General features: G+C 48.0%; 1 protein-coding gene across 10 annotated transcripts; it reads left to right on the top strand.

The window, feature by feature from the left end:
• The first annotated feature begins 5,417 nt into the window (after positions 1 to 5,417).
• On the top strand, positions 5,418 to 15,287 carry LOC102165433 (binder of sperm protein homolog 2-like). 10 transcript variants are annotated; one of them, XM_084961874.1, is made up of 8 exons: positions 5,418 to 5,988; positions 8,458 to 8,909; positions 9,280 to 9,551; positions 10,710 to 10,742; positions 12,050 to 12,190; positions 12,967 to 13,114; positions 14,341 to 14,405; positions 15,170 to 15,287. In XM_084961874.1, exons 3-7 carry the CDS (start codon positions 9,521 to 9,523, stop codon positions 14,360 to 14,362), a joined length of 375 nt encoding a protein of 124 aa, XP_084818000.1. In that variant the 5' UTR covers positions 5,418 to 5,988; positions 8,458 to 8,909; positions 9,280 to 9,520; the 3' UTR covers positions 14,363 to 14,405; positions 15,170 to 15,287. The 10 variants fall into 10 exon arrangements, 7 of the variants coding, with proteins under 7 accessions (XP_084818000.1, XP_084818002.1, XP_084817998.1 ...); XR_014806610.1 differs by lacking the exon at positions 14,341 to 14,405 and having other exon boundaries at positions 13,001 to 13,114; XM_084961876.1 differs by lacking the exon at positions 14,341 to 14,405.
• The last annotated feature ends 7,258 nt before the right edge of the window (positions 15,288 to 22,545 follow it).

Below are 22,545 nucleotides of genomic sequence, written 5' to 3'. Positions count from 1 at the left end.
ACTCTTTTCCACAGTGTCTGTACCCATGGGCCAAGGACCCGAGTAGCTCTTTTTCCTAAGAAGACTTACAAATGGCTAACAGGTATATGAACGAGTACTGAGCATCACGAATCTCAGGTAAACTCAGATCAACGCCCCAGTTAAGTATCCCCTCACACCTGTTAGGATGGCTATCATCAGAAACACAAAATGTGGGAGTTCCCGTTGTGTCGCAGTGGAAATGAATCTGATTAGTATCCATGAGGATGTGGGTTCCATCCCTGGCGTCGCTCAGTGGGTTGGGGATCCAGCGTGGCTGTGGCTGTGGTGTAAGCCTGCAGCTGGAACTCCGCTTCGACCCCTAGCCTGGGAACCTCCATACGCTGCTGTGGGTGCGGCCCTAAAAGGCAAAAAATTTAATAAAGTCAAAATGTAAGTGTTGGCTAAGATGCGGAGCCTCCCGTGTTTTCCTTGATGCATCCACCAGGGGTCAGGCTTGAGCTCATCGCGTCTCAAGCTCCTTTTAAAAAGGCATCTCCCTCGCCGTTGCAGTAAAGCATGATTTTGTGGATTTTGTGGGGCCTGTCCGACGAGGTCTTGTAGCATGTGGCTTAGAACACTTTGGAATCAGACCACCTGGAATGTGAACCCCCGCCCCACATTTTATCAGCTGTGACGCTTCAGCCTAGAGGTTTAACTTTTGGGGACCTTGGTTTCTCCGCCTACAAATTGAGTTCTTAGAGAGATTTCGCTTGGATTATATGATACAAGGATATGTTTGAAATAACGATGTGTTATTTGATGTGGCCGTAATAGTTGCTATGGCAGCAACAGTGACTGAAAAAAGTCAATCACTTGGTGCTCACTCTGTGCTAGAGGTCATCTTCACTGCAGTGTACATAACAACCCATGGCACACAGCAGTCTTACCAATTAGGTGCTATTGGGTTTGGGGTTTTTTGTTTCTGTTTGTTTTTTTGTTTTGTTTTGTCTTTTTAGGGCTGCACCCCGCAGCATATGGAGATTCCCAGGCTAGGGGTCCAGTCGGAGCTACAGCTGCCTGCCTACACCACAGCCACAGCAACACCAGAACTGAGCTTCATCTGCAACCTACACCACAGCTCAAGGCAACGCCGGATCCTTAACCCACTGATCGAGGCCAGGGATCGAACCTGCACCCTCATGGATCCTAGTCGGGTTCCTACCCCCCTGAGGCACAACAGAAACGCCAGGAACAGAGTTCTTAACGTTAATTAGGATGAACTTAGGGTGACAATTTTGCTCAGGAGCACAGTTTGGCTGGGTTGCTTTATCACGTTAGCGCAAAAGCCTTCTCCTCAACCTGTTCATTGCACAATGGCTGTTTGAGCGAGAACTGTCTTATCAGGTGCTGTTTTATTTTATTGGAGATAAAGCATTGATCAGGAGAAAGCTCTGCCTCCAGAGTCCACCATCTGGTGGGGGAGAAAGACGGCAAGCGATAAGCACTCAGAGTCATAGATAAGGATACCGGGTCTCTGTGTGGGTGTGAATGTGGACAATTAAGCCCGGCAGAGATAAGCACTGCACAAAATATTAAATCAGGGTAAGAGGGAAAGAGGGGGTTATGGTTGTCAACTGCAGACAGAAAGAGTAGGAAGCCTTTTAAAAAATTTTTAATTGAAATATAGTTGATTTCAAATGTCGTGTTAGTTTTAGGTATACACCAAAGTGTGAGTGTGTGTGTGTGTGTGTGTGTGTGTGTGTGTGTGTGTGTGTGTACGTACTAAGCTATGCACATATAGTTTGTCAAATTCTTTGCCTTTTAGGTTATTACAAAATATTGGGTATGGTTCCCTGTGCTATACAGTAGGTTCTAGTCGATGATCCGTTTGGGGGATTATTGGCCACACCCACAGCATGCAGAGGTTCCCGGGCCAGGAGTCGAACCCAAGCCACAGCTGCACCCAGAGCCACAGCAGTGGCAATGCTGGATCCTTAACCCACTGAGCCAGGAGGGAACTCCTGCTTGTCCATTTTCTATATAGCAGTGTGTAGCTGCTAATTCCGAATTCCTAACGTCTCCCTCCCCACTCTTTTCCCCTTTGGTAACCCTAAGTGTGTTTCCTATGCCTGTGGATCCATTTCTGTTTCGTAAACAAGAAGGCTTTTCTGGAAGCTCCTGTTGTGGCTCAGTGGAAACGAATCTGTCTAGTACCCATGAGGATGTGAGTTCGATCCCTGGCCTCGCTCAGTGGGCTGAGGATCCGGCATTGCCATGAGCTCTGGTGTAGGTCACAGACTCAGGCTCGGATCCTACATTGCTATGGCTGTGGTATAGGCCTGCAGCTGCAGCTCTGATTTGACCCCTGGCCTGGGAACCTCTACATGCCATAGGTAAGGCCCTAAAAAGCAAAAAAAGCAAAAAAACCAAAAAACAAAAAAAAACCCGACTAGTATCCATGAGGATGCAGGTTCGATCCCTGGCCTCACAGAGTGGGTTAAGGATCTGGCCTCGCCATGAGCTGCAGCTCAGATCTGGCTCTGGCATAGGCCCCCTAGACTGGGAACTTCCATAGGCCTGTGATTGCTGCCCTTAAAAAAAAAGAAAGAAAGAAAGAAAAAGAAAAGCAAGTTAGTCTCTGTGACATTAATTATGTATCTCCACTGGTTCTGAGTGGCATTGCAAGCCCCCAAATCCAGTCTTGTATCCTCTCACTTTTTGCAGATGATAGAACGGAGCCCCACATCACCCCCTGCCTGGCAGGATCACCAGTCATTTCTCCCCAGCTGCTGTGGTTATAGGAATTGCTGCGGAAGCCCTAGGATCCAAGCTCGGCTCTGCCCCTGGGTCGGTTTGGGACTTTGGCAAGGATTTCCTTGCTTCCTCAACCCGGCCCTCCCGGTACTGTGGGCAAGACGCCAGCTTGCTTGTTTATCGCAGTTGGCTGTGTGCCTTTGGGGCATAACAACTATGGGGTTGAGCAAGAAAGGAACAATGGGCTCTCTGACGTCTTCCTCAGCCCATCCAGAGGGTAGAATGTTCCAGGTCACGGTGTCCTGCCCATGATGTTAAGGTTCAGGGGCCATAAACCAAGGCAGCACGTTTTCATCACCGCCTCTGTAACCTCCTGACTGTTCAGGATGCTAACTTCCCATTAGTCTGGGGAGAAGCTATAATGAGAACTAAGAGTATTTTTTAAAATTCACCAAAAAAAAGAGATAAAGTCAAAGATGCCTAAATGATCTTCCCCCCAAAAAGGACAAGAGCAGAAATACCCGCCCGCGCTTTGGGGTTAGTAGATGCAAACCATGACACTTAGAATAGACGAGCGGAGTTCCCATCATGGCTCAGAGGTTAATGAACCTGACTAGCATCCATGAGGATGCAGGTTCGATCCCTGGCCTCGATCATTGGGTTAAGGATCCCACGTTGCTGTGGCTGTGGCGGAGGTTGGCAGCTACAGCTCCGATTCGACCCCTAGCCTGGGAACCTCCATATGCCATGGGGTGCGGCCCTAGAAAAGGCCAAGAGACAAAAAAAAAAAAAAAAAATTCATTGTGGAAATCATTTCCTAATGCATAAAAATATCAAATCACGGAGTTCCCATGGTGGCGCAGTGGTTAACGAATCCTACTAGGAACCATGAGGTTGCGAGTTCGGTCCCTGCCCTTGCTTAGTGGGTTAAGGATCCGGCGTTGCCATGAGCTGTGGTGTAGGTTGCAGATGCGGCTTGGATCCTGTGTTGCTGTGGCTCTGGTGCGGGCCAGTGGCTACAGCTCTGATTAGACCCCTAATCTAAGGGAACCTCCATATGCCGCGGGAGCGGCCCAAGAAATAGCAAAAAGACCAAAAAAAAAAAAATATATATATATATATATATCAAATCACGATGTTGCATACCTGAAACTTAATAATATTGTATGTTAAAAAATCAAAGTCAAAAACAAGAGAAAAGAATAATTATAATAGGTATAGAAAAATGGCTTCATATTCCCACTGATTGTGTGTGTGTGTGTGTGTTTCAATCCTGGATGGTAATAGTGATAGACTCTTAGTGGGACAGAAAAGAATTAATCGGAATTCCTCAAAGGAAAAATAGTATTCTCTCAAATCGGACGCGGGTAGCCCAAGCATTTCAGAGCCCTGGTGTGCAAGCTCAGAAAGCAAAGGTAATTTTGAGAGTCCCTCGGCTAGCGAGTGTCCCACATGAAGAAAGTCCATCTGCAAAGACTAAGAGTTGAACGTGGGACATGGAGGCGACGGGGCTTCCCATGTAGGCTCGTCACCTTAACAATGGTTTGCAGACAATGGCTGGTGCCGCACTGCTGGGGTTGCATCTGTTCCCTTCCCTTTCTGCACGAGCCCCGTACCTTAGACAGGCGACATTGCCTCTTGGAGCCCCAGGTTCCCCAGGCGTCAAAGCAGGGATACGGTTCCCACGCCTCAAGGCTGTGCAAGACGTCTCTCAGCTCACAGGGTGAAGCTCTCATGCTGTGCCTGTGGCTTTCTCCTGATGGACAAGTGACCTCGTTACCTGCAGAGAGGCCAGAGGCTGTGTTAAGATCTCTTAGTTCTGGAGTTCCTGTGGCATCTCTACACTGCCAGGACACAGGTTCCATCCCTGGCCTGTTGCAACTGCGGCTGGGATCTAACCCCTGGCCCAGGAGCTCCAGAGGCTTCGGGGCGGCCAAAAAAGGGGGGAAATCCCATCAGTTCAGCAAAATAGAAAAAGCAGCAGAGCCTTCTCGCCTGCCTGCTTGCATCTCTCCCAAACATGTTATCTTAATAAATCTATTTCTTGCCTGTCAAAAAAAGAAAAATAGAAAAAGCAAAAGCTTATGGGTCAGACAGGAGAGACTTAGCTTTTTCATGCCTTGGTCAAAATTTCTCTACTTTTTCTCTCTTTTTTTTTGGTCTTTTTAGGGCTGCACCCATAGCATACATGGAAATTCCCAGACTAGGGGTCTGCAGCTAGGGAGCTGCATCTGCGACCTACATCACAGCTCACAGCAACGCTGGATCTTTAACCCAGTGAGCGAGGCCAGGGATCGAACCAGAGTCCTTATGGATCCTAGTCGGATTCATTGACCACTGAGCCACAACGGGAACGGCCTCTCCACTTCTCTCATATTCTGTTTTTGCATCTCCATTTGGGAAAAAGGCGAGTGTATTTCTCAGTAGGATCCGATCCTATGTGTGCAGATGGGGCGGGAGTGAAGTCATATCTGAAAAGATCTCAGCACCGAGAGGCGCCCCAGGATGGACGTTAATCCCCTCCCTTCCTGACACCCGTCATGAGGCTTGGTCTCTAGGACCACCTGTTGCTCAGCTCAGATTGCCCGGCGTGGGTGCCTGTCTGCCAGGATACCCGCCTCCTGGTACCCCGGCAGGAGGGGCGTCGTTCTTCCAGTCCTTTGTCTCTCTTACAAAGTGCTCTTGCCTCTTCTGCTCTTCCCAGTTCCCTCCAGAGATGGCAGAAGGGGAAGGATGCCCAAGTGGTCCACACCCGGACTTAGGACCTGGATTGGGACCTGCCCTGTCCACATGCTGGCTGACCACGGGCACGATGCTTGATGTTTCTGAGCCTTACTCACCGAGGAAGCTAAAACTGGCTAATGCCTTTCTTGCTGGACTTTCAAAAAAATAATCAAGGATGTAAATGATATGACATGGATATGAAAGGGTTTTTTGTTTTTTTTTTTTTCCTTTTTTTGGTCTTTTTAGGGCCACCCCTGTGGCATATGGAGGTTTCCAGGCTAGGGGTTGAATTGGAGCTATAGCCGCCATCCTACACCACAGCCACAGCAACTCGGGATCCAAGCCACATCTGTGACCTAAACCACAGCTCACAGCACAGCCGGATCCTTACCCACTGAAAGAGGCCGGGGATCAAACCTGCGTCGTCATGGATGCTAGTCAGATTTGTTTCCGCTGAGCCTGGACGGGAACTCCAAAGCAAGCTCTGGGGCAGTGGTTCTCAAACTTTTTAAAACATCAGACTCACCTGGAGGGCTTATGATAACACAGGTGACTGGTTTCATCCCCAGAGTTTCTGCAGGTCCTGGGGGGTGGCGGGGAGGAGGCTAAGGATTTGCATCTCTAACAAGTTTGTGGGTGACGGTGATGGAGCTGGTCCCAGGGACCACGCTTTCAGAATGCTGCTGGAAATCAGATGTTCCCAATTTTTCTGGGCACCCCGAGGTTTAGGGCACGGCAGAAGATGCCCCGGAGGGAGTCTGTGTGCTGTTGTGGGAGAGTAGGAGGGGCAGACATTGGAGAGTATAAAATCCGAGGCCACGTTCCCCTGGTGCCGGCCATCTGCAGGTGATTGCAAGAGATGACAAACCTGGCAAGCTGGGTGTCCCTGCTTCTCTGTGTCTGTGGGCTGAGAGCAGGTGAGGTGGCGAGATGAGGGAGGGAGGGAGGCAGGGGAGGGCAGAGGAAGGGGGTAGCCAGGAGGCAGTGGTTTGGGCTGAGATGTCTCGAATGCTGTGTACACACAGCGTAACGGGTGGTGCAGCAGTTGAGGGGAGAGGATTTGGGGAGTTCTGGTTTCAAAGCCAGGCTCTTCCTCTCGCTGCTCAGGTGGTCATGAGCGAGTGGCTTCGCCTCTCTTTAAACCTCGGCCTTCCCACTGGCATCAGGGCTACAACGATCTTTAAGAAAGAGGAAGCTGGCATAGGCTTCCTGCCATATGCGACAATGCAGACAACCCTGGGGGTGGCAAGGCCAAGGGAACTAAGCCAGACACAGGAGGACACACACTGCGCGATTCTACTTCGATGAAATATCTAAAATAATCGAGTTCACAAAATCTGAGTGTAGAATTGGCGTTTGCCAGGTGCTGGGGAGAAGGGGTTGATGGGTGGATTCCGTGGGTCACAGGTTTCAGGAAACAAGATGAGTAAGTTCCAGAGATCTGCCTGACATCGCCATGCCTGCGGTCAGAGCTGCTGGATTGTGCACTGAAAAATGTGTAAAAAGGAGAGTTCCCGCTGTGGCTCAGAGGGTTGAGATCCCACTAGCATCCATGAGGATGTGGATTCGATCCCTGGCCTCGCTCAGTGGGTTAAGGATCCAGCGTTGCCCTGAGCTGTGGTGTAGATTGCAGACGAGGCTTGGATCTGGCGTTGCTGTGGCGGTGGTGTAGGCAGGTGGCTACAGCTCCGATTAGACCCCTAGCCTGGGAACCTCCAGATGCTGCAGGTGCAGCCCTAAAAAAAAATTGTAAAGAAGGTAGATCTTGGGCAAAGGGTTCTTACTACAATAAAGAAAAAAAAAGAGAGAGAGAGACAGAGAGTGAGAGGAAGGAAGGAGGGAAGGAAGGAAGAAAGAAAGAAAAAAAGAAAAAAGGAAGGGAGAAGGAAAGAAGAAAGAAAAGGAGAAAGAGAAAGAGTATGAAAGAGAGAAGGAAGGAAAGAAAGAAAAAGGAAGGAAAGAAGGAAGGAGGAAAGAAAGAAATGGGACTTACTATGACTCGCTTAGGGAAGTTTGCCAAGATTTTTTGTTAAGGGAGCAAGATTCAGAACGAACAGTGTGTAGGCTCAGCGCTCCTTAGCTCCTTAGTATAAAAAGGGAGTAAAATGTTGCCGCTGTGTAGCCCCTGGAACTGTATCCAGTCACTTATGATGGAGCAGGATAATGTGAGAAAACAGATTCTATCCACGTCTGCGTGACTGGGTCACCTTGCTGTGCAGCAGAAAATTGATAGAACACGGTCAACCAGCTGTCATGGAAAAAATAAAAATCATTTAAATTTAAAAAGGGAGTAGAATGTTATTAGTCCATGCACGTGAATGTGTATAAACTGTCTCTGCATGTTTCGAGAGCCTCACCACGTGGTTGTCTGTGGGGAGGCTGGGCTCCCCGATTGCGCTCTCAAAACTGGTCTGCAGTTTGAGTCACAGTTTGCTTCTCCGGAAAACGAATACATTCCATAGAGGGCAAGCGATATTTCTCTCTCATCGCTGTTAGGATTGAAACAGAAAATCCTTGGACCCATCAAGGCTCTGCATCCAACCCAAACCCGCCAGGAACCCCAGGATGTTGGTCAAATGGGTTGCTCGCTCCTCGGAGCCAAGAAGACCACACAGCCTGGGGTGATGCGAGGGCTGGCTCCGTAAGAGGCTGTTAGAACCTATTTTAGGGTTGGGGGGTCTGGGTGTGAGATTTGGGGGGGCTAAGGTTAGGGACGCTGGGGCTCACCCAAGATTGGGTGCTGTCGGAAAGCAGAGGCAATTCCATGCCTGCGTATCTCAAGACATGTCTGGAGTGAAGAGACCAGCCAGGGGAGAGATGTCGCCAGCAAAGCAGCAGCACTCACTCTTTTCAGCCAAGGGGAGGAGGCGTTTGGTAATTTGGGACGCGGTGAACTAGCTTTTGCCCATACTGACCATTCTCAAGCCCGTCTTGCTTTATCTCATTTATCTCAGAATAACGGGGTCTGAGATTGTGATTTTTTTTTCTTTTTTTTTTTTTTTTTTGGCCACACCAAAGAAATCTGCAAGGATGGAGTCGTGTTCAGCCGTATGAAGAGATGACATTGGCAAAGGACCATGTTCGCGGGCGCCAGTGTCTGCAGGCTGCCCCCATGTTTGTGCGGAAAAGGTTGAAGCGAAAGTACCTCCCTGCTCTCTCATCTGTAAAATGAAGATACGGCATCAGAGAGTCAAACCCATGGTGATAACAGAGGTTATAAAGCTTAACCGCTGTGATGGACCAAGCAGAAAACTCACCCAGTCACTGCGAGTGGTTACAGGACATTGAAGTACCCACAGTTTTCTCCGAAAGGGACCCTCAGTGGCACACAGGGGAGCCTCAGCTTTGAGGCAGCACCTCCGAAAACAGTGCCTGGGTCAGAAACAGCGCCCCTCGAGGCAGAACTGTTTCAGAGGCTCAATTTGTGCAACCAGAGCACCTGAATTTCTCAGTTCTTTGGCTTCGAACGAGTGAGTTCCCTCTCTAAGCCTCCGTTTTGGTATCTTCAAAATGGACTTAGCATGAATAACATGTAACCTCTCTGAGTTCCCTCATGGCTCAGCTGGTTAAGGATCCAGCATTGTCACTGCAGGGGCACCGGTTCGATCCCTGGCCCTGGAACGTCATGCATGCTGAGGGTGCAGCCAAAATAATAATCATATAAGTAGCCTCTAAATATAACATGTAATAATACTAATCTTATGGGGCATTGCGAGCATCTGTTTTTTCTTTTTGACTTTAACTTAATTTTTTTATTTTTTATTGTTAAATGGCTAATTATTATTATTATTGTTTTTTAATAATTATTTCCCCAATACAATTTTTTTTTCTACTGTACAGCATGGTGACCCAGCTATCAAGCATCTGTTTCTGTGAGATAATTAGCCTCAGGCATTAAGTACAGGAAGCCACCTATAATCATTGTTTACTTAACCGTGACTTTGAAAAGGTTGACGTCGTGTTGGCTACTTTCGGAAGCACAGGGCTGCTGTCAGCTAACAAGGCTGATACGCTCATCATCCTGTGTAATCAAAGCTCCTGTGTTCTAGAGTCACACACAAACCTATGAAGCAGCATCACTATGTCAAGGCTCGAGGGAGTGACCTGCACAGGTCAGTGACATTTCCAAGGCAACATCAATGCTGTGTCCGGAAAACAAGTACATTCAATAGAGCAAAAAATCCGGAGTTCCCGTTGTGGTTCAGTGGTTAACAAATCCGACTAGGAACCATGAGGTTTCGGGTTTGATCCTTGGCCTTGCTCAGTGAGTTGTGGTGGAGGCTGCAGACTCAGCTCAGATCCCGAGTTGCTGTGGCTCTGGCGTAGGCCGGCCGCTGCAGCTCCAATTCGACCCCTAGCCTGGGAACTTCCATATGCTGCGGGAGCAGCCCAAGAAATGGCAAAAAAACACAAAAATAAAAATAAAAATAAATAAATAGAGTGAAAAATCCTTGCGTTGGAACCTTGTTCCCACCAGACAGTGGTTGTATGGTTTCCAGGTGTTCTCTGTTGCCTATGGTTTCTCCATTGTAAACCTTTGGGGGGCGGGGAGGGGGAGAGGGTTCTAGGTTATAACTCTCCTTCACAGGGCTGTTGGGAAAATCACCTGGAACATAGGAATGGCCAACAAAACATTAGTTAGTAGTAGTGATTAGCAGGCCTCTGTATTTCCATTCTAGTCTTCTAACAGGTCCAGCCTGGCTTTTATGGTGGCAGTGCCACTAAGACACTTCCTGAAACAGATTCAGGGATAATAAAAGAGCAAAATGATTTTTCTTTTTTTTTTTCAGCCACACCTGCAGCATATGGAAGCTCCTGGGCCAAGGATCAAATCTAAGCCATAGCTGCAACCTACGCCAAGGCTGCTGGAAAAGATCGCTCTCTGGCACTGAGCAAACAAGTTGTTTTCCTGAAATGCCGGCGTGTGGGCAGAAGCGGGAATGTTTCCTCCAACCTTTGGACTTGGGGGAATTTCAACCCCTGGGTAAAATTTGAGTGACCTCAGACAGGGCGGATTTCCTTCAAGTTACTCAAGGGGAGACTCTGGGACTTGTCAGAGCTCAGACCTGAATTAATGGGCTGTCTTGGGTGGTTCCAAACCCCCCTCCCAATTAGAGGGATTCCTAAATATTCCAAAAGGTGATCTTTTGATTGCAAGAGGAGACCAGTTGACTGCATGGACTTCAGGATGCTGATAACAGCCATTCGTCTAGGAATGGACTATTTTAAGGGGTGATCTCAATTTCACCTTTTTTTCCCCCCCCTTTCAGACTTGATTGTCCATTTTCCTCCTCCACGTCCAGGTAAGACATCTTTTTATTTGTTAGCCTCTCAAACCTGAGCAACCCCCACCCCCCATGAAACGACGTCAGGTTCCTGGAAGGTCCTTGCACTTACCTTCTGTTTTACTCCACACTCTTCTTCCGGCCTAAAACGCCCGGCCTGGAGCTCCCGTCGTGGCTCAGTGGTAACGAACCCGACCAGTATCCATGAGGTTGCAGGGTCGATCCCTGGTCCTGCTCAGTGGGTGAAGGATCCGGCGTTGCCATGGGCTGTGGTATAGGTCACAGACGTGCCTCGGATCTGGCGTGGCTGTGGCTGTGGTGTAGGCCGGCGGCTGCAGCTCTAAATTGACCCCCTAGCCTGGGAACCTCCATATGCCGCAGGTGTGGCCCTAAAAAGGAAAAAAAGAAAAGGGGGGGCATTCCTGCTGTGGTGCAGCAGGTTGCAGGTTGCATCCCCGGCCGGGCACACTGGGTTAAGGAGCAGGCATGGCCACAGCTGTGGCTTGGTCCGCAGGGGCACATGAGTGGTCACGTGGCAGAGTCAGCTGCGTGTTTAAGCGCCAGCCTCCCCCTTGCAGCCTGGAGAAGGCAGGCGACAAATGGCTCCGAAGCAGCCAGTGGTGAGGCATTGAGCAGTCAAGGTGGAGCCTGATGCTAGGTGATGACAAAAGGTATGGAGCGCTATTTAGGAACTAACTCTGACAGCTGAAGCAATTTATTTTTTCTAGGAGCGAGAGAGAGAAAAATAAAAAGAGAGAGAGACGCTAAGAAAGACTAGAATTGTCAGCTTAGGAGACCCACCGCTCGGTCGCTAGAGGACTTACCTGAAAAGGAAGCTGGTCACACCAGTCTGGCTCCAGCTCCAGGTTGAAAGAGGCTCCTTTCTTTTCTCTTTTTTGTCTTTTTGTCCTTTTTAGGGCCACACCCGCAGCATATGGAGGTTCCCAGGCTAGGAGTCCAATCAGAGCTACAGCTGCCAGCCTACACCACAGCCACAGCAACGGGGGATCCGAGCCGCGTCTGCGACCTACACCACAGCTCATGGCAACGCCGGATCCTTAACCCACTGAGCAAGGCCAGGGATCGAACCTGCAACCTCATGATACTTGGTTGGATTCATTAACCACTGAGCCACGACAGGAACTCCGGAAGAGGCTCCTTTGTTGGATATTTGCTTCTGTTTTGTGCCACACCCCTGAGAAGACAGTTCGAGACCAGCCACGTGGGGGTGTGGGGGCGGCTGGTGCCAATGACCGAGATAGACATTAGCAAGTTGGTTCCCTTGGTAAGCGTGCCTCCCGCGGCACCTGTTTGCTCTGTTCCAGTGTATTTTAACTCTTCCTGCGTCTTTCCGTTTGAGTACGGGGACCAACTGCACCACAACTGCATCTGGGTCCACAGCGATTATGCCTGGTGTTCTATTGACCAGAAGTTCCAAGGCAGGTGGCGGTACTGTACAGCCAGAGGTGAGAACCCCTCGGGGCACTGTCTTAGGCGCCAAGGATCCAAGAAGCAACTGACAGCATCTGGCCACATGCTTTGGGGCATCGGCGTTCTGGTCGTGGCTCAGCCTTAACGAACCCGACTCGCATCCATGAGGACACGAGTTTGATCCCTGGCCTCCCTCAGGGGGTTAAGGATCCGGCTGGCTCTGGCTCTGGCTCTGGTGTAAACCAGCAGCTGCAGCTCCGACTCGACCCCTAGCCTGGGAACTTCCATATGCTGTGGGTGTGGCCCTAAAAAGACCTCCCCCCCCCCCAAAAAAAACCGTACAGACAGGCTTGGGGGTGTCAGATGAATCTGAGTCGCCATCCTGGCTTCTCTACATGGTTTACCCACAATGAAGACACTTCTGTGTGGTCGAAAAAGCAAGTGCTGGGGTTTCTCTTGGGGCGCAGCAGGTTAAGGAGCCCATGTTGTCACTGCCACACATGTTCATATTTCTCCTTCTTTTTTTGTCTTTTTTTTTTTTTTTTTTTGGTCTTTTTAGGGCCACACCGCGGCATTTGAAGTTCCCAGGCTAAGGGTCAAATCAGAGCTGCAGCTGCCGGCCTACACCACAGCCACAACAATGCAGGATCGGAGCTTCATCTGCAACCTACACCACAGCTCATGGCAACACCAGATCTTTGACCCACTGAGCGAGGCCAGGGATTGAACCTCATGGAGTCTAGTCAGGTTGCTTAACTGCTGTGCCACCATAGGAATTCTGTATTTCTCCTTCTGCTCCTTTTCTCTGCAGACCCCCCAAGGTGTATCTTCCCTTTCTTGTACAGAAATAAATTATTTCATAGATGCACCAGGGAAGGCTTTGTCTTGAGTCGGAGTTGGTGTTCACTGACGGAGAATTACGACCAAGACGGAAAATGGAAACAGTGCTCTCCTCACCAGTAAGTTGGCAGCAGAAGGATGTGGGGGTGGGGGTGTCTTATCGATGTCTTAAAATGGGGAGCCCTCTGGACTAATGGAAAGAGAAGCTCGTGGGGGCTGGGGAGGTCCTAGATTATCTGGTGATGGCTTAGGTCAGAGGTCAGGAAACATCCCCTATAAAGGACCTACTAGTGAGTAATTTAGGCAAGCCATACCCAACTCGGCCTCCTAGGAGAAAAACAGCCACAGGTAATAAAAATAATAATAGTAATAATGAGTTCCCTGGTGGTGCAGTGGGTTAAGGAGCCAGGATTGTCATGGCTGTGGCTTGGGGTGCTGCTGTGGTGCAGGTTCCATCCCTGACCTGGGAACTTCCACATGCTATGGGGGTGGCCAGAAAGAATAAATAAATAGGGAGTTCCCGTTGTGGCGCAGCGGAAATGAATCTGACTAGGACCCATGAGGTTGTGGGTTCAATCCCTGACCTCGCTCAGTGGGTTGGGGATCTGGTGTTGCTGGGAGCTGTGGTGTAGGTTGCAGACACAGCTCAGATCTGGCGTGGCTGTGGCTGTGGTGTAGGCCGGCAGTTGTAGCTCTGATTTGACCCCTAGCCTGGGAACCTCCATATGCCACGGGTGCGGCCCTAGAAAGCAAAAAAAAGTAATAATGATAAAATACTATTACTAATAAACATGACAGTGTTTCAATAAAACTTTATTTATAGACCCTGAAATTTGAATCTCCTATAATTTTCAGGTGTTGCAAAATAATCGGTCATCTCTTGATTTAGGGGATTTGTCAACCATGTTTTTTAAAATTTGCTATGACGGCTGCTTCTCTATTATGTTAACTTTTCATTAATTGGACGTACAACTGTGGTTGTCAACCATCCAAAAATGACCAAACCAGGAGTTCCCATCATGGCGCAGTGGTTAACGAATCCGACTAGGAACCATAAGGTTGCGGGTTCAGTCCCTGCCCTTGCTCAGGGGGTTAAGGATCCGGCGTTGCCGTGAGCTGTGGTGTAGGTTGCAGACGAGGCTCGGATCCTGCGTTGCTGTGGCTGTGGTGTAGGCCAGTGGCTACAGCTCGGATTAGACCCCTAGCCTGGGAACCTCCATATGCCGTGGGAGTGGCCCTAGGGGAAAAAAAAAAAGGCAAAAAAGACAAAAAAAAAAAGAAAAAAATGACAAAACCGTTAGTTCCCAGGCCATCCAGAAACCGGTGGGTTGCATTTGACCTCCAGGCTCTGGTTTGCTGGCCCCTGACTCAGGTGATCTGCCCGTGACCTCAGTCAAGTGAAGAAATGAGGTGAGTGTCCATTGAAAAGACGATCCCGGAAGGAGAAAAGCATGGCCAGCAGATGCTGGAGCGTTTACCATTTTTATGCTCCAAGCAGAGTGAGGATTTTTTTTGTTTGTTTTTTGTTGTTTGTTTTTTGTTTTTGTTTTTTTTTTTTTGTCTCTTTAGGGCCACATCCGAGACACATGGAAGTTCCAGGCTAGGGGTTGAATCGGAGCTGTAGCCGCCAGCCTACACCACAGCCACAGCAACGCAGGATCCGAGCCGCATCTGCGATCCACACCACAGCGCATGGCAACACCAGATCCTTAACCCACTGAGCAAGGACAGGGATCGATCCCGCGTCCTCATGGATCCTAGTTGGATTTGTTAACCACTGAGCCACGAAGGGAACTCTGAGACGGCCCTTTTTTAACAACTTCCTTAACATTGAAAACTCTCAGTTTATTAAGTGTGTTCAAATAAGGGACTGTATAATTTATGGGAAATTAAAATGATCAAGAACAGTATATTGAATTTGAGACTGAGAGAGAAACACATCCTCCTTAGGCCCCTGATCTCTCTCTCGCTCTCTCTTTTTAAGCCTTTTTGTCTCTGTTGTTTGTTTTTTCGTGGGTCTGGGCTCCTGACTGCTAATGTGCCTCAATCCTCGCATTCCTGGGAGTTCCTGGCACTGAATTCTTAGAGGTAGACCAGATCTCCGGAGCATCAGAGCGGAGCAGGGATTGTCTTCTCTGGAAGGGGAACAGACTAATCTCTTTTCCCTTCCACAGTGTCTAGATAAATCTTGGTGTCCTTGAAGAGACAGAGGTTATAGGATGCATCAGCTGCCTCTCAAAAGACCTCCTCTTCCTGATGATTCTGACCAATAAAGATTTGCGCTCTCTTCCACGTCAGTGGCTCCTTTTCTTGAAAAAAGGCACAGCCCAAGTTCAAAGGTGATCATTGCAATGCTGGCTGTAGTGGGACCAGTGGGGTCATTTGTGGGGAAGAACTTGCATTCAAATAAGAATCCTGATGGGAGTTCCCTTTGTGGTGCAGTGGAAACGAATCCGACTAGTATCCATGAGGACTCGGGTTAAGGATCTGGCGTTGCCGTGAGCTGTGGTGTAGGTTGCAGATGCAGCTTGGATGCTGCATTGTTGTGGCTGTGGTGTAGGCTGGCAGCTACAGCTCCGGTTAGACCCCCTAGCCTGGGAACCTCCATATGCCACGGGGGTGGCCCTAAAAAACAAAGAAAAAAACCATCCTGATGAATTACTAACAGTATAATCTTCAGCAAGTTAACTAAACTCTCTGAGAAACTCAATTCCCCTTATACAATTAAAAAATTTGTAAGTGATAGTAGACACTTTAAAATTTTTGAAGTAAAATTTATGCTATAAAGTTCACCAATTTTTTTTTTTTTTGTATGCAGACCTGCACCACAGCAGAAACCCGAGCCACAGCAGAGACAATGCTGGATCTTTAACCAGGGCCACCAGGGAACTCCAATTCACCATTTTATTATTTTATTTTATTTTATTTTATTTATTGTCTTTTTAGGGCTGCACCAGAAGCCTATGGAGGTTCCCAGCCTAGGGGTTAGATCAGAGTTGTAGCTGCCAGCCTACACCACAGCCACAGCAACACCAGACCTAAGCCATGTTTGCGACCTACACCACAGCTCACGGCAATGCCGGATCCTTAACCCACTGATCGAGGCCAGGGATCGAACCTGTGCCCTCTTGGATACTAGTCGGGTTCGTTAACCCCTGAGCCACAGTGGGAACTCCAAGAAACAGATCATTTCTAGCCCTGCTCTCAGGCCCCCTTCCAGGCATGGGGTAACCACCGGCCAGATTTCTGACAGCAGAGATTAACTTTGTCTCTTTTTGTTTTTCATAAAAATCAAATCATGCCTTTGTGTCAGGCTTCTGTCTTTCCATATTACATGTGTGACATTCTTCCATGTTGCTGCATGTACTCCTTTTTCACTGGTACATAATTTTCCCTGTGAGTGTACAATTCATTCATCTGAGGATGGTCTTTCTCCAGGAATATCATGGGCAGCACTGCTACCAATATTACAGCACATGTCTTTGGAGAATGTCTATACTCATATCACAGAGAGAGCAACCTCCCAAATGGGACAACATTTTTGCAAACTGTATATCTGATAAGGAGAACTCACACGAGTCAATAGCAAAAAACCCTGAACAGAACCTATGTTAAAAGTTGGCAGAGAACCAAAATCGCCCATTTCTCTCACCATCCAGCTTCACAGCAGCTACCATTCTACCCTCTGTTTCTTTGAGTTTGGCTTTTTTTTTTCTTTTTTTTTTTTTTTTTAGAGCCACACCTGTGGCATATGGAAGTTGCCAGGCTAGGGGTCGAATTGCAGCTACAGCTGCCAGCCTACACCACAGCCACAGCAACACCAGATCTTTAACCCACTGAGTGAGGCCAGGAATTGAACCTGAATCCTCCTGGATACTAGTCCAGTTCATAACCCACTGAGCCACAACAGAAACTCCAGAGTTTGACTTTCTTAGATTTCACATGTAATTGAGATCACATGGTATTTGTCCTTCTCTGCCTGACTTATTTCAGTTAGCATAACGCTCTCAAGCTCCATCCATGTTATCCCAAGTGGTAGCATTTCCTTTATTGTTCATTTCTGAATAATATTCCACTGCGTATGTGTGTATGCATATATATACATGCCATGGGCATAGCCAAAAAAAAAAAAAAGGAAAGAAAACTCTTGAACAAAACTGCATTATATGGTGCTTGCAGGAGGCACACTAAAAAGGTACAAAGATGGGACAGGGGCACAGGATGTGTTTGAGCAGGCAGCAGAGAATTGTGGGAAAATCCTTGTGAGAAAGCAGGGGTCTTTGTTCCCTAGACGATTTTTACAACTTTTTCCCATGCTACTGACGCTGACGGGATCTCTGTACATCTAGTAAAACCATAACCAAATATCCTTTTGGGTCTCAGGCATCCACATCACTCTGTGTATTGCAGAGAATTGGATGAACTTCATTAAGTTTCATGAGATGAAGAGAAGAGCCTGATTACTTTGTTCTGTCTCTCAGATGCCTGAACATTCTGTTCAAAGCAGAGACGGGGCTTTATCTGAAAGTACCACTAAGGGGCCCTTCCTGGGGCACTGGGGGCAAAGGATGGCCTGGGGCTTTTTCTCCATTCCACCCCCTCCCAGCTCCAAGGTTTGTGCCTGCCCCAAATTCTCAAGTAGGAAAGTAGGACTCTCTGTACGTCTGCAGTTTCTGAAGCAAAACTGTTGGCGTGCAATGCTGTCCTAAAATCTCCGGATTTTCTTTCAACTGCAACAGCATTGTGTGTGATTTTTTGCACGCCATCTACGTGCAAGGGTCATAGAGAATATTTTAAAAAGAGAGTCCTATAGAATAGAAGAGAGGGCGTTCCCATGTGGTGCAGTGGGTTCAGGGTCACTGCTGCAGCTTGGGTCCTGCTATGATATGGGTTCCATCCCTGGCCCCCGGAATTTCTGCATGCCACCAGCACAGCCAAAAAAAAAAAAAAGACTTTCTGATAATGAAAGCATTACGAGATTAAGATTAGAGCTCCTGATAATATTAAGAGAACTCGTTAATTGAGCACTTAATCTCAAAACTATGTTATCTCAGAAAGTGTCATTTGTGGTGCTTAGAGGGTTATACAGAACTGAAGGTTGAGAATTTGCTGGTTAGTGAGCTCCCTTCCTGGAATTTTAAAAAAAAAATTTTTTTGATAGCCTGGAATCCAAGCTCCCACCAGGGAGACCTGGACACTGTCCACTGTCTTGAGTTGCGTCTAAGCCTAAATGGTAGAGGAATCATTGGACCAAATAGGACCCAACACACAGTAAGTGTTCAGATCATTCACTGAATGGCAGATGAATGAAAGGACCAGAGGGGTAACCTGGGCATCGGGTGAGGGGCGATGTGTCAGGGTTCTCCAGAGAAGCAGAACCAACAAGAGACTGATAGACTGACTGGTTTCAAGGAATTGACTTATGCAATTTGGCTAGCAAGTCCAAAGGCAGGTCAGAAGGTTGGAAACTCAGGGAGGATTTGATGTTGCAATCTTTTTCTTTCTTTCTTTTTTTTTTTTTTTTTTTTTTTAGGGCCCCACTTGCAACACATGGAGGTTCCCAGGCCAGGGATGGAATCAGAGCTGTAGCCACCGGCCTAACACCCCAGCCACAGCAACTCGGGATCCAAGCCACACCTGTGACCTATGCCACAGCTTGTGGCAATGCTGGATCCTCAACCCACTGAGGGAGGCCAGGGATGGAAGGCACATCCTCATGGGTATTAGTCAGGTTCTTGACCTGCTGAACCACAGCGGGAACTCCCATTTTGTGGCTTATGAGCATGAATACAGGAAGACGTGGGAGCATGTACTTGAGGTAGCAAAAATTGTTACAAAGGGCTCCTTGGAAAAAATAAAATTCATGAGGAGGCCACACACACAACCCCCTACACTGCTGATGCGAATGTAAATGAGCACGGTTGTGATGGGGAACAGTACAGAGGTTCCTCCGAAAACTAAGGAGAGAGGGACCACGTGATCCAGCAATCCCACTCCTGGCCATCTATCCAGAGAAAATTATAATTCAAAAAGATGCACACCCCCCTAAGTTCATAGCAGCACCATTCACAACAGCCAAGACATGGAAACAACCTAAATGTCCATCAACAGATACATGGATAAAGAAGATGTGGTGCATATGTACAATGGAATATTACTCAGTCATAAAAAATGAACGAATTTCATTTGCAGCAACATGGATGCAACTAGCGATTCTCATACTGAATGAAGTCAGTCAGAAAGAGAAAGACAAATACAATATGATACCACTTATATGTGGAATCTAAAATATGTCACAGGAGTTGCCCTGGTGGCTCAGCAGGTTAAGATCCCGTCTAATAGCCATGAAGGAGCAGGTTGAATCCCTGGCCTCTCTCAGTGGGTTAAAGATCCAGTGTTGCCACTGCAAGCTGTGGTGTAGGTCACAGATGTGGCTAGGTTCTGGCGTGGCTGTGGCTCCAGTGTAAGCTGGCAGCTGCAGCTCAGATTCAGCCCCTAGCCCAGGAATTTCCATATGTGGAAGGTATTGCCATAAAATAAATACATAAATAAATAAATAAATAAAATATGATGCAAATTGAAGTTCTCTTGCGGTGCAGTGGGTTAAGGATCTGGCATTGTTGCTGCAGCGGCTTAGGTCACTTCTGAGGCTGGGTTCAATCCCTGGCCCAGGAAATTCCATGTGCTGCAGGAATGGCCAAAATTTTTTTAAAAAAATTAAAAAATAAAAGGAGCTCTCATTGTGGTTCCACGCGATTGTTGGTGTCTCTGCAGCACCAGGACGCAGTTTCGATCCCTAGCCTGGCCCAGTTGACCCAGCATGGCTGTACTGGCAGCTACAGCGTAGGTCACAACTGTGGCTCAAATCTGATCCCTGGCCTGGGAACTCCACATGCCAGGGGAGGCCAAGAAATAGAATGAAATGAAATGAAATAAGACACACATGAACTTACCTACGAAACAGAAGCAGACTCATGGACAAGGAGAGCAATACCTTGCTATTGTTGCTGTTGTTGTTTGCATTCTTGCTGTTGCCATCCTGTGAGTGCTTTTAGGATTGGAAAGAACTAAAGAGAATTATGAAAATATGTGTCCCTTTGGAAGACAGCACAGGTGGAAAATATACTTTCAGGTCATAGTCTGTCCTTTCTCGCTGCCTCAGTCTCACAGGGGCTCCCCCCTTTGTCTGGATAACTTGTCCTCGTTCTTGAGACTATCAGCTCTCACATCCCTTCATCTGAGACCCTGGTTCTCAACCAGGGGACCATTTGAACATTTTCAGGGGGTCACAAATGGGGAAAGAGGTACTACTGCCATCTAGTGGCAAGAGTCGGGAAATGCTGCTAAACACGCTGCTGTGCCCAGGACGGACCCCACCGCAAATAATGATTCGGTCCCAAATATTCACGGGGCTCAGACTGAGGTTTAAGGGCTTGGTCAGGTCCTTGAACCTCTCTCACAGGCTTGGGGGTCCTCCGAGGGCCTCCTCGTGCTCTTCAATGTTTCCATCCACTACTTTGAGAGAGCCTGCCTTCTCCCCTACTGCCCACAAGCTCAGGGACACCAGGGACAGAATCTGTTGCAGGTCTCTGTCTCAGAAGCACACGTGTGTCATTTACTTTATCCGGTAAAAGAATAAATTAGTGTCAGCTTGGAGTACCCTTTGTGGCTCAGCAGTAACAAATCCGACTCGTATCCGTGAGGACCCAAGTTCGATCCCTGGTCTCGCTCAGTGGGTTAAGGATCCCACGTTGCTGTGGCTGTGGCGTAAGCTGGCAGCTGCAGCTCTGATGGGACCCCTAGCCTGGGAACTTCCATGTGCTGCACCTGCAACCCTAAAAAAGCCAAAAAAATTTTTAATAAAAATAATAAATGTGTCGGCTTGAATATCACATACTCTCAGTGCTATCCTTTGGAACAGTCAAGAAAAATGCCCAACCTAAAGGTTGCAAGTGAAGTTTAATTCGAGGAACTTACTGACCGCTATAGCCTGGGAGACAGCCTGAGGAACTGCTCTGAAGAGGTGAGCAAGGAGCCAGGATATATACAAGGTTTTTGCTGGGGGGAAAAAAAAAAACACGTAGTTGAACATCAAAAGATTACTGCTGGAGTTCCCGTCTTGGTGCAGTGGTTAACGAATCCGACTAGGAACCCTGAGGTTGTGGGTTCAATCCCTGGCCTCGCTTAGTGGGTCAAGGATCCGGCGTTGCCATGAGCTGTGGTGTGGGTCGCAGACATGGCTCGGATCTGGCAGTGCTGTGGCTGTGGCATAACAACAGCTACAGCTCCACTGGACCCTTAGCCTGGGAACCGCCATATGCCGGGGGTGTAGCCCTAGAAAAGACAAAATATATGTACCAGTTATGAATTTTCACCTCAATTCTATCAACACTTATACCTTTACCTTTAGTTTTCATTAGGACTCCATCAGCAAGTCTTGGTCTTACCAGGAATTCCAGAAAATTTCCTTTTTCTCCCTCAGGCATTTTATCCATCTCTATGTAAAAGACTTGAGATCCCCAGCAAGGAATCAAGCACAGTGACTCAGGACCTTTAGTCAGCCTTTAACCTGATTTATTCATTTTCCTGTTGCCCCAAGTGATTGCTGAGCAGGTATTTCAGTGCAATTTTCTTTCCAGCTTTAAAATTTTTCTTTCTAACTTGGGTAAACAGAGCACACTTGTTTAGGGTCCTTTAACGCTGGAGGTGCCAACGGGGGTCCTTCTTTTTTTTTTTTTTTTTTTTGGCTCTTTAGGGCCATACCCGTGTCATATGGAGGTTTCCAGGATAAGGATCTAATCCAAGCTGCACCTGCTGGCCTACACCATAGCCATAGCAACACCAGATCTAAGCCACGTCTGCGACCTACACCACAGCTCCGGGCAACGCTAGATGCTTCACCCACTGAGTAAGGCCAGAGCTCCAACCTGCAACCTCATGCTTCCTAGTCGGATGTGTTTCTGCTGCACCACGACGGGAACTCCAGGGGGTCCTTTATGAAGTCAGATCCCCCTAGGAGTTCCTCTGTGGCTCAGTGGGTTAAGGACCCAGCTTTATCACTGCAGCAGCTGGGTTGCTGCCACGGTGTGGGTTCCATCCCTGGTCCAGGAAGCTCCACATGCCACAGGTGCAGGCAAAAAAAAAAGTCCCCCTAAAACCAAGCTCCCCTGTTGAGTTTATGGTTAACTTCTCTAAAACTTTAGTCCCTTTCTTGTCCTGTTGATGTGTGCCTCGGGACTGAGAAATACACCACAGCTCATGGCCACGCCGGATCCTTAACCCATGGAGCGAGGCCAGGGATCGAACCTTCAACCTCATGGTTCCTAGTCGGATTCGTCAACCACTGCGCCACGACGGGAACTCCAGGACTGAGAAATAGAAAGAAAATGAGGTACTGAAACTGAGTAGGGATAAAAGGATCAATTTCATTAATATCTATGTCCCTAAAAGAGGAGCAGTCAATACATACAACAAATACTAACAAACACAAAAGGAAGAAATGATGGGGCTACAATAACAGCAGATGATATTAACACCCCCCTCACATCAA

The sequence above is a fragment of the Sus scrofa genome, chromosome 6 (assembly GCF_054392235.1).
Source record: "Sus scrofa isolate SSC_HxYL_T2T_F1_AM1 chromosome 6, Sscrofa_HxYL_maternal_Yorkshire_Landrace_v2.0, whole genome shotgun sequence".
Classification (NCBI taxonomy): Eukaryota; Metazoa; Chordata; class Mammalia; order Artiodactyla; family Suidae; genus Sus; species Sus scrofa.
This window is presented reverse-complemented; position numbering and strand designations above follow the sequence as displayed.

What these genes read in the sequence shown, in the direction of transcription:
- LOC102165433 (XM_084961872.1), top strand. Translation starts at nt 6,299, where the DNA reads ATGACAAACCTGGCAAGCTGGGTGTCCCTGCTTCTCTGTGTCTGTGGG. An exon ending in TTTTCCTCCTCCACGTCCAG is followed by an intron (nt 10,743 to 12,049) that starts GTAAGACATCTT and finishes GCTCTGTTCCAG; the next exon opens with TGTATTTTAACTCTTCCTGC. An exon ending in AAACAGTGCTCTCCTCACCA is followed by an intron (nt 13,115 to 14,340) that starts GTAAGTTGGCAG and finishes TTTGACCTCCAG; the next exon opens with GCTCTGGTTTGCTGGCCCCT.